Below are 12,133 nucleotides of genomic sequence, written 5' to 3'. Positions count from 1 at the left end.
AAGGTGTCGAAAGCGTTCCACAGGGATGCTGGCCCATGTTGACTCCAATGCTTCCCACAGTTTTATCAATTTGGTTGGATGTGTCACAACCTGATCTGTTTCACCTGTCTTGTGCTTGTCTCCACCCCCACCAGGTGTTTCCTAAACACAGGAAAAAAAGAAACGTCCTCTCACTGTCAACTGCATTTATTTTCAGCAAATTTAACATGTGTAAATATTTGAATGAACATAAGACTCAACAACTGAGACATAAACTGAACAAGTTCCACAGACATGTGACTAACACAAATGGAATAATGTGTCCCTGAACAAAGGGGGTTCAAAATAAAAAATAACAGTCAGCATTAAGTACTGCAATGCATCTCCTCCTCGTGGACTGCACCAGATTTGTCCGTCCAATCTCCCTGTAGGACTGTCTTAGGCGTCTCACAGTATGGACATTGCAATTTATTGCCCTGGCCACATCTGCAGTCCTCATGCCTCCTTGCATTATGCCTAAGGCACATTCACACAGATGAGCAGGAACCCTGGGCATCTTTCTTTTGGTTTTTATACAGAGTCAGAAGAAAGGCCTCTTTAGTGTCCTAAGTTTTCATAACTGTGACCTTAATTGCCTAACGTCTGTAAGCTGATATTGTCTTAATATCCGTTCCACTGGTGCATGTTCATTAATTGTTTATGGATCATTGAACAAGCATGGGAAACGGTGTTTAAACCCTTTACAATGAAGATCTGTGAAGTTATACGAATTATCTTTGAAAGACAGGGTCCTGAAAAAGAGACGTTTACTTTCGCCATTATCCCCAAGGTACCGTTCACGTGGTCCCCAGCTGTTGGCTGGGCGTTTTCAGATGTCAAGCATGGATTCACCACAGCCCCCATCTTAATGCTTCCGGACCCGTCCCTTTAGTTTGTGGTGGAGGTCGACGCCTCAGACGTTGGAGTGGGAGCCTTCCTGTCCCAGTGGTCTGCCCAGGACCAAAAGCTACACCCCTGCACTTTCCTGTCCCATCATCTTAATTCTGCTGAGAGTATATACCGTACCACGTGGGAAATCGGGAACTTCTTGCTGTGAAGATAGCACTGGAGGAGTGGAGACACTGGCTAGAAGGGGTGGGAAATCCATTCTTAGTGTGGACCGACCATAAGAATCTGTATTATCTCCGCACCGCCAAGCGCCTCAAATCAACCATCTCCCATTCCATGAATGTGAAGCCTGATGCTCTCTCTGGTTTGTAGAGATCTGTAGCCACACCATCTGACCCAGAGACTATCCTCCCTACCTCCTGCCTGGCAGCTACACCCGTCTGGGGTATCGAGAGCCTGTTCTGCAAGAAACAGCATTTCCTGACTCTGGCGGGGCCCGGCTAACCGGTTGTTTGTCCTAGATTTTGCTCAGTCCCTCTTCCTAGAATGGGTTCATTCGTCTAACCTTACCTGCCACCCCGGCTCCTGCCGGACCCTGGCTTTCCTCCGACAATGGTTTTGGTGGCCCACCATGGTTCCTAACGTCTCCACTTTCGTCGCCGCCTGCACTTTGTGTGCGCAGAATAAGACTCTGTGGCAAGATGCGATATGCCTCCTTCAACCACTCCCTGTTCTTCATCACCCCTGGTCCCATATATCCCTGGACTTTGTCAATGGTCTCCCTCCGTCCGCTGGCAAAACCACCATCCTTACGGTAATGGACAGGTTTTCCAAAGACGCCCATTTCATTCCTCTTCGCAGGTTACCCTCAGCCAAGGAGACGGCACAGCTCATGGTACAGGATGTCTTCCGGATCCATGGACTTCCCGTCGACATGCTATCCAATCGTTGTCCTAAGTTCTCGTCCCGATTGTGGAAGGTGTTCTGCATCCTCCAGGGTTTTATCCCCAATCGAACGGCTAGTTGGAGTGAGCCAATCAGGACCTGGAGACGACTCTTCATTGCCTCCTCTTTGTCAACCCCACCACCTGAAGCCAGCAACCCTTCCCTGCTCAGCCACTGGTTTCTCGCCCTTCGAGTGTTCCTTGGGTTACTGGCCTCCACTCTTCCCAGAGAGGAATAAGTCAGCATACCCTCGGCCAGGATGTTCAGTCGCTGCTGTCGGCGTACCTGGAAGAGAGCCCGGCTCCGGACACTGGCTCCCCGCTATCGTCTCGGGCAAAGGGTATGGCTCTCCACTCAGGATCTACCCCTCGGGGTGGAGTTCTGTAAACGTTCACCCCACTTTATTGGCCCTTTCCCAGTTTCTAAAGTCCTTAGCCCCACTGCTGTTTGTCTTATGTTGCCCCGCACCCTCTGTATACATTCCATTTGCCATGTGTCTAGGATTTAACCTCTGTCTCACAGCCGTTTGTCTCCTGTTTCCAAAAAAAGCCAGGAAGGAGAAGAGATGACTCTGTTGACCGTTTTTTGTGTGGATTAATTGGCGGAGTAGAGGACCTTGTGCATTTCAGGTAAAATAACAGCTCAATGTTTATATCCCAGGACAAATTAGCAACTGTAAGCTAGCTAAATAGGACAAATTATCTAGCAAGTGCAAGCTAGCTGGCTAAATTGCCATAAATGTTTAATGCTTTTCGACCTGTCCCCAAATTAATGTAATTGGTTCAGAGTTTGTGAACCTGCGTGTCATGATCACGTTTGGTGTGGGGGGAAAAATACATTTATGCACAATGGCGCACGATGGGGCACACGCGCAGCCGGTTTGGGTTCCGTGTTAGAGTGAATAATAATTTAACTTAGCAAAACTGCAGTGAAAAGAAATAACACACACACAAAGAGGAACTGAAACAAAAATTGTGTATAAGATACAGTGTGGTCCGGAATTATTCGTTAGTATTTTATACTAACGCAATAGCTTAGATTTAGTTTAACAGGTAATAAAAAACATTGTCAGAAAGATGATGATTTGATCCTGTTTTCAATACTCCAGCAACTTCACCTTGCAAGGATAATGACACTGAGAATGTTGTTTTGTTTTATGAGATTGGAGAACACATTGGGAGGGATCTTAGACCATTCCTCCATACAGAATCTTTCCAGATCCTTCATATCTTTCATCTGTGCTTATGGACGGCCCTATTCAATTCAAACCACAGGTTTTCAATGGGGTTGAAGTCCAGAGACTGAGATGGCCATTGCAACATTTAGATTTTGTGGTCAATTAACCATTTCTTTGTGGATTTTGTTGTGTGCTTGCGGTTATTGTCTTGCTGGAAGATTCAATTGCCGCCAAGTTTCAGCCTCCTGGCAGATGCAACTAGGTATTTGGCAAATATGTTGTGCCACTGTGTAAAGTTAATTATGCCGTTGACCTTAACAAGGGACAAGTAGCTCCATAACATCAAAGATTCACCACCATATTTTGCAGTAGGGATGAGGTATTTTCTGCATATGGATTGTTCTTTCAAAGACCAAACCCACCATTGGTGTGCGTGGCCAATGAGCTCTATTTTCATGTAATTGTTATAGCTAGTGCTGTGATGTAGAAAAAGTCAGGCTGAGGCTTGTATTGAGTTGCCTGCCCCTTATTGATTGTTAACTGCCAAATCTATTAATCAACCTGCAGGAATGACAACAAATTGATACTCTTAATTAAGAAGTAATATGGCAGAGCTAAAACCCCCTCAAGAAGATGTCAACTTGTGCACACACACACACGCACGCGCGCGCGTATTCCACCATAATTTGCAAATAAATTCATTAAAAATCCTGCAATGTGATTTTCTGGATTTTTCTTCCTCATTTTGTCTGTCATAGTTGAAGTGTACCTATGATGAAAATTAAAATCAATTAAAATCAAATCAAATTTTATTTGTCACATACACATGGTTAGCAGATGTTAATGCAAGGGTAGCGAAATGCTTGTGCTTCTAGTTCCGACAATGCAGTAATAACCAACAAGTAATCTTGCTAACAATTCCAAAACTACTACCTTATAGACACAAGTGTAAGGGGATAAAGAATATGTACATAAAGATATATGAATGAGTGATGGTACAGAGCGGCATAGGCAAGATACAGTAGATGGTATTGAGTGCAGTATATACATATGAGATGAGTATGTAAACAAAGTGGCATAGTTAAAGTGGCTAGTGATACATGTATTACATAAAGATGCAGTAGATGATATAGAGTACAGTATATACATATACATATGAGATGAATAATGTAGGGTATGTAAACATTATATTAGGTAGCATTGTTTAAAGTGGCTAGTGATACATCATTCCCATCAATTCCCATTATTAAATTGGCTGGAGTTGAGTCAGTATGTTGGCAGCAGCCACTCAATGTTAGTGGTGGCTGTTTAACAGTCTGATGGCCTTGAGATAGAAGCTGTTTTTCAGTCTCTCGGTCCCAGCTTTGATGCACCTGTACTGACCTCGCCTTCTGGACGATAGCGGGGTGAACAGGCAGTGGCTCGGGTGGTTGTTGTCCTTGATGATCTTTATGGCCTTCCTGTGACATCGGGTGGTGTAGGTGTCCTGGAGGTTAGGTAGTTTGCCCCCGGTGATGCGTTGTGCAGACCTCACTACCCTCTGGAGAGCCTTACGGTTGTGGGCGGAGCAGTTGCCGTACCAGGCGGTGATACAGCCCGACAGGATGCTCTCGATTGTGCATCTGTAGAAGTTTGTGAGTGCTTTTGGTGACAAGCCTGCTTTTGGTGCCTGCTTTTGGTGACAGGCATCTCTCATCTTTTTAAGTGGGAGAACTTGCACAATTGGTGGCTGACTAAATACTTTTTTGCCCCACTGTATATATATTTATATATATATATTTATATATACAGTGCCTTGCGAAAGTATTCGGCCCCCTTGAACTTTGCGAACTTTTGCCACATTTCAGGCTTCAAACATAAAGATATAAAACTGTATTTTTTTGTGAAGAATCAACAACAAGTGGGACACAATCATGAAGTGGAACGACATTTATTGGATATTTCAAACTTTTTTAACAAATCAAAAACTGAAAAATTGGGCGTGCAAAATTATTCAGCCCCCCTTAAGTTAATACTTTGTAGCGCCACCTTTTGCTGCGATTACAGCTGTAAGTCGCTTGGGGTATGTCTCTATCAGTTTTGCACATCGAGAGACTGACATTTTTTCCCATTCCTCCTTGCAAAACAGCTCGAGCTCAGTGAGGTTGGATGGAGAGCATTTGTGGACAGCAGTTTTCAGTTCTTTCCACAGATTCTTCACGATTTTCCCAAATGTACCTGGGGACTTCACACTAAAAGTCTTGAGGATCAGTCATACTCCAAGTTATCCATCTGAAACTTTGCACATACACTGCTCCATTCTTGTGGACACTATCAGAATTACAACCAGAGTGATGCTATAATAGTGATCTTTCTCTTGCATTTCAAAGAAGATGGTAAAAAAAACACTGGTTGGTTTAGATTTGTGTATGTCATAAGGGCGAAAATGGAAAAAAAGGGGGCTATGTATGGACAGCAAACTCTCAATTTTAAACTCACCATGAAATGCAAAGAGTAAATGGGAGAAAGGGAAAACTAGTGTAAAACAACACCCTGTTATTGTGCATCCCAAATGGTACCCTATTCCCTTATTGGACACTAAGGGCCCTTGTCAAAATCATTGCACTAAATAGGGAATAGGGCGCCATTTGGGACACTTGAGTGTGAAAACCAAGCAACTTCTAGACAGCAATTTCATCACCTCCAATCACACAGAGCAGACGTAGGTCTAGGTCGAGCTAAATGGGTAACATATCAAGAGAAACTTAATTGAATATGACAGCAATTGTATAGGTTTTGTTACTGTGTGTATTGTTTGATGAGCCATTTAATGAAAAATATGGTGTGTTTACCAAAACAGAGGTGGGGTGCCACTTTGGTATTATTTCAATGAAGGACTCTAACTTTAATGACCTTGATCCAAATATATTTTTGGTAACACTTTACAGGACATTAGAAGAGGGTCATACAGCATGCTCATAACTGCATTATAATGTATTATAACTATGACATTAAATATCATGCAATGTTCATGTTAGCATATTTTTAATACAGAGCTACCAAGGATATCTACAGAAAAATGGCACCAAAGCTACTAAGGTTTCTTTTGTTAAGTCAGTATTATATAAGACTGAGTAAAGCCATAATGATGTGTTTATATGAATAGCCTAAATGAAATGAACAATACAAGCAGGCAGGGACAGGAACTGATGCGTTCTTGAATTGTGTTGTAAATAATACATGACTTAAAAATGGCATGTTAGTGTTGTTGGGCATGTCTTACCATGTGTCCCAAATCGGACACTATTCTCTATATAGTGCACTTATTTTGACCAGAGCCCAAGCTAGTTATCTAGCTTGCTTTTGCTAGCTAATCTGTCCTGGGATATAAACATTCGGTTGTTATTTTAAATGAAATGCACAAGATCCTCTAATCCACCGATAAAGGGCTAAACCACGTTCGTTTCTAGTAATCTCTCCTCCTTCAGGATTCTTCTTCTTTGGACTTTATATGGAGGTTGGCAACCAACTTTAAGGTGCATTACCACCACCAACTGGACTGAAGTGGGGACATCAGTTCACATTTCAGTCACATGCTAACATCATCTATTCTCTGCTCAGCAGTCTGGTTAGTTCAGCACTTAGCTCTGTCAGGGTCTTCGTGTGTGTGTGGTCACATGACAGTTCATGGCAGTTGTGAGTGACCAGTACCAGCTTCAGGAACATGGCTTGACATAGACACCTTTCCTTAACTGCACAGCCTTCCTGTATCATAGACTTGTTCTGTACCATGCTGTAAAATTAAATAGGCCTGGACATCCATAGAACATGTTACAGGATTATTCCATCACCAGCCAACCAGCCCAAGGAGCCTTAGTGTTATGCGGGCGGAGCAGGTGAACCCAAGTGCAGACTCAAACGAGGAGACAGGGATAAGGTAACTAAGGTATTTATTGAAAAGCAGGGGAGATGGGGTGCAGGCCAGGAGAAGCTCGGTGGGTAGCAGGGAACCAGGAACTGAGGCTGAGGCTGGGGCAAGGGGAGTAGGGGCAGTAAGCAGGTCTGGAGCGGAATCCAAGAAAGCAGTAGAGTGGGGGTCCAGGGCAGGGAAGCAGGACTGATGAGATGAGGGATTGGAGACAGGGACCAGAGTCAGAGCGGGCAGATCTGTAGCGGAGAGAAAAGCAGCGTCAGGCTAGGGTAAACCAGGCACAACAGCATAACAAGCTCTATGCAACCAGTTTGAACTGCATACTGACTGGGCAGATGCTACAAATTGGAAGTGTGGAAGTGGCAGGGCTGAATATTTGTAGAGAACTTGATTATGGAACAGGTTGCAGCTGGTGGGGATCTGCTCTACCTCCAGCACACCTGTCTCCACTCACCCAATCTCTCTCACACACACACACACACACACACACACACACACACACACACACACACACACACATACAGAGAGAGAGAGAGAGAGGGGGAGAGCACTGGGGGAGTGGTGGCAGGTTGGGGAGACAGAGGATGAGAAGTAGAGGGCGTGGCTGGAGCAGATTTAACACTTAATCATTTAATTTAGCAAAAGTGCAGGGCTGAAAATAAATGACACACACACACACAAAGTGACTGACACAAAAATTGTGTGTGTGTGTGTGTGTATGAGATTGTGTGAGAGATTGTGTGAGATTGTGTGAGTGGAGACAGGTGTGCTGAAGGTAGAGCAGATCCCCACCAGCTGCAACCTGTTCCATAATCTAGGTCTGGAATTAATTGATTCCTTGATAAAGATTAGCAAACAATAAATTATACAAATACTGAGCTACAGTGGCAAGAAAAAGTATGTGAACCCTTTGGAAATAAATCAAATTTGATCTGATCTTCATATAAGTCACAACAATAGACAAACATAGTGTGCCTAAACTAATAACACACAAATTATTGTATTTTTCTGTCCATATTGAATACAACATTTAAACATTCACAGAGTAGGTTGGGAAAAGTATGTGAACCCCTAGGCTAATGACTTCTCCAAAAGCTAATTGGAGTCAGGAGTCAGCTAATCTGGAGTCCAATCAATGAGACAAGATTGGAGATGTTGGTTAGAGCTGCCTTGCCCTATAAAAAACACTCACAAAATTGGAGTTTGCTATTCACAAGAAGCATTGCCTGATGTGAAATATGCCTCGAACAAAAGAGATCTCTGAAGAGAAGATTAAGAATTGTTGACTTGCATTAAGCTGGAAAGGGTTACAAAAGTATCTCTAAAAGCCTTAATGTTCATCAGTCCACGGTAAGACAAATTGTCTATAAATGGAGAAAGTTCAGCACTGTTGCTACTCTACCTAGGAGTGGCCATCCCACAAAGATGACTGCAAGAGCACAGTGCAGAATGCTCAATGAGTTTAAGAAGAATCCTAGAGTGTTAGCTAAAGACTTACAGAAATCTCTGGAATATGCTAACATCTCTGTTGACGAGTCTACAATACGTAAAACACTAAACAAGCATGGTATTCATGGGAGGACACCACAGAAGAAGCCACTGCTGCACATCTGAAGTTAGCAGAAATGCACCTGGATGTTCCACAGTGCTACTGGCAAAATATTCTGTGGACAGATGAAACTACAGTTGAGTTGTTTGGATGGAAGGAACACACAACACTATGTCTGGAGCAAAAGTCACAGCACACCAACATCAAAACCTCACCCCAACTGTAAAGTATGGTGGAAGGAGCATCATGGTTTGGGCTGCTCTGCTGCCTCAGGGCCTGGCCAGCTTGCTATCATATAAGGAACAATTAATTCCCAAGTTTATTAAGACATTTTGCAGGAGAATGTCAGCCTATCTGTCTGCCAATTGAAGCTCAACAGAAGTTGGGTAATGCAACAGGACAACGACCCAAAACACAGAAGTAAATCAACAACAGAATGGCTTCAACAGAAGAAAATACGCCTTCTGGACTGGCCCAGTCAGTACTTTTTCTTTTGTTCTACTGTATTATTGACTGTATATTTTGTTTATTCCATGTGTAACTCTGTGTTGTTGTATGTGTCGAATTGCTACGCTTTATCTTGGTCAGGTCGCAGTTGCAACTGAGAACTTGTTCTCAACTAGCCTACCTGGTTAAATAAAGGTGAAATAAAAATATTTAAAAAAAAAACTTACCTCAACCCGATTTTAGATGCTGTGGCATGACCTCAAGAGAACGGTTCACACTAGATATCCCAAGAATATAGCAGGTCTGATCCGAAACTACAGACAATGTTTGGTTGAGGTTATTGCTGCCAAAGGAGGGTCAACCAGTTATTAAATCCAAGAGTTCATATACTTTTTTCGAACCAGCACTGTGAATGTTTACACATTGTGTTCAATAAAGACATGAAAACGTATAATTGTTATTAGTTTAAGAATACTGTTTGTCTATTGTTGTGACCTAGATGAAGATCAGATCAGATTTCATGACCAATTTATGCAGAAATCCAGGTATTTCCAAAGGGTTCACACTTTTTCTTGCCATTGTATGCACATTTTAAAAATAAAATGTATTTTATTTCATACCTATACAACAGTAGATTTAGTTGAACAAGTAATAAAAAAGAGAGGTCAAATTGATTGGATCGCTTATTTTCAATACTCCAGCAACTTCACCCTGCAAGGATAATGACAGGGAGCATGTAAAAATAAAATGTTTTCTGAGATTGGAGAACACATTGGGAGGGATCTTAGACCACTCCTCTATACAGAATCTTTCCAGATCCTTCATATCTTTCATCTGTGCTTTGAGAACGGTTTTCAATAGGGTTGAAGTCCAGAAACTGAGATGGCCATTGCAACATTTTGATTTTGTGATTAATTAACCATTTCCTTGTGGATTTTGTTGTGCGCCTGGGGCTATTGTCTTACTGGAAGATACACTTGCAGCCACGTTTTACCCTCCTGGCAGATGTAACTAGGTAATTGGCTAAAATGTTGTGGAACTAGTAATCTCTTCCGTCAGACTTCTTCTTCTTTGGACTTCATATGGCAGGTTGGCAAGCAACTTTAAGGTGCATTACTATCACCAACTGGACTGAAGCTGGGACCTCAGTTCATCTTTCAATGAACTGTGCTCCTAAAAACCAATGAGGAGATGGGGAGGCGGGACTTGCAGCGTGTCCAGCGTCACAAGTGGAACCAAGTTCTATTTTAGCTTCTGGCTAGGCAGTGCGGATGCAATGATTGAATTACATGTATGTGTACATATATTTTGCAATTCTCGTGCACGTGAGGCCAGCGGTGTGGTCAGTATGTTAGCTTCACTGTCCAAACAAATACATATAGGGGAGTGTATTTACATGTACCTTATACCCCAACTGAATTGAATTGTGAATTCACGTAAATTAATTTGAAATAGAGATGTGAAAAAATGTAGGCCTCCTGTGATTGGTACAGTGGACACAGTACACTGTAACAAAACATCAACCAATACAGTGGTCAATAATCGACATTCGTTCAAAGTCAACGGGTGTAAGTAACCCTTGCTTTAGCCAGGCTGTATCACAACCGGACGTGATTAGGAGTCCCATAGGGCGGCGCACAATTGGCCCATCGTCGTCTGGGTTTGGCTGGTGTAGGCCGTCATTGTAAATGCGAATTTGTTCTTAACTTAACTGACTTGCCTATTTAAATATAATATTAAATAAAAAATAAATATATACAATTACTCTACCGAGCGAAGGCAGACGCCAGCGAACAGATTCAGCACCATGGCCAGTTCCTCTTCTCGCGCCTGCGCCTGTTCTAGAGCTCTGCTGACAGGAAGAGGCCATCGCTCGCGCTTTTCATTGAAGGAGCTGCTTTCACTCATAGGAGCCCCCCCTCCCTCTTTCTAGCATATCCGCTGCTTTCACTCATAGCCGTCCCCTCCCCCCTCCTCACACATCCGCTGCTTTCACTCATAGGCGCCCCCCTCCCTCCCTCCTTCTCGCACATCCGCGTCTGTGGTGCAGGCGGAGATTGATGTGCTGTGTCTGTGCGCGTGCAGCATCTCAGCTCTCTCTCCATCCATAAGTAGTATTTTCTGGCATCCTTCAGAAAAGGCTCAACAGATTCAGTTTTCTTTCGATTCGAGGATTATATTAAATTCTAAAGCAGATACAGGTTTAAATTCAGTGTAGGTTACAATCCGAATTCTTATCAAATTCACAAATATTGAGAATAGGAGTTCTGCAAGGCGACATCCTCTGTAAGGCAGCAAAATGTTGGATCCGTCATCCAGTGAGGAGGAATCGGATGGTGGGATGGTGGAGGAGGAACACCATCACAAGGAGGCATCGGCACCCCAGAGCGGAGCCCGCATCTCTCCAAGCCGGACCAGCGAGAGCTCCGGCGGTCTTGCGCCCAGCAGCAGCCGCAGTAGCGCTCGCCCGACCAGTCCGAGCCCGTCAGCTGCCAGCGAACAGGAGAAGGTAGAGGAGGCGAATTTGCAGAAGGAAGAAGAGGAGCGCAAAAAGAAGTTGCAACTATATGTATTTGTGATGCGGTGCATTGCATACCCTTTCAATGCAAAACAGCCCACAGATATGGCGAGACGACAACAGAAGGTAAGCTACCCACGGTGGAATGGACGTAAATCATCACGTGTAAACGAATAGCCTACTTTTCACGTCAATGATTAGCTAGATGCTCTCTTACAGGACCTTAAAAAAGGCCGGATAAAGGCTACGTCAATAATAAGCCCATACTATCCCACAAACTCACACTAAATAGCCTACCATCATATCACAGCAATAGCTATACATCGACCTTCTCCTTCATATACTGTTTACATGAATGTAGAATGTAGCTGAATTCAGCCATGCATAGGCTAATGACAGTTATGATGTGGGTTCGTATTGAACCATCAGCACTGCAGAGCCATGCAGATGGCTGTTAGATAAAACATTCGTTTCTACATACAGTCATCAACTGCAGGGCCTTGCACATCATCCAAACCATGCACGGTGTCATTTATACACTTCTATTGCGGAAGGGAATATTTTGAATATAACCTAAATAAATAAGTGTCATTGCAGTTCTACGCATCACCACAGTCATGTGACTAGTTTTCATTCGCGGTCTTGAGCTGTGTGTGCTACTCCGGTTGTTGGATGAAATTGTAGCCTTTTTGCGCCGTCACTTGCCCAGTTCATTCATTT

At 43.3% G+C, this 12,133-nt stretch overlaps 1 protein-coding gene across 13 annotated transcripts in view; it reads left to right on the top strand.

The window, feature by feature from the left end:
- The first annotated feature begins 10,926 nt into the window (after positions 1-10,926).
- The window catches only part of LOC112244788 (calcium-dependent secretion activator 1), a 150,184-nt gene continuing 148,977 nt past the window's right edge, over positions 10,927-12,133 (top strand). For 8 of the 13 annotated variants that reach the window (XM_024412579.2, XM_024412577.2, XM_024412574.2 and 5 more), the window contains exon 1: positions 10,928-11,539. In XM_024412579.2, coding sequence (XP_024268347.1) covers positions 11,195-11,539 — 345 coding nt within the window. In that variant the 5' untranslated portion in view covers positions 10,928-11,194. Of the gene's footprint in view, positions 11,540-12,133 lie in introns of all 13 variants that reach the window. The other 5 variants (XM_024412584.2, XM_024412582.2, XM_024412583.2 and 2 more) reach the window with 1 other exon arrangement.

This window comes from Oncorhynchus tshawytscha, linkage group LG02, assembly GCF_018296145.1.
Source record: "Oncorhynchus tshawytscha isolate Ot180627B linkage group LG02, Otsh_v2.0, whole genome shotgun sequence".
Taxonomy (NCBI): Eukaryota; Metazoa; Chordata; class Actinopteri; order Salmoniformes; family Salmonidae; genus Oncorhynchus; species Oncorhynchus tshawytscha.
Note: the sequence above shows the minus strand (reverse complement) of the source record. Positions and strands in the feature narration are given on the sequence as shown.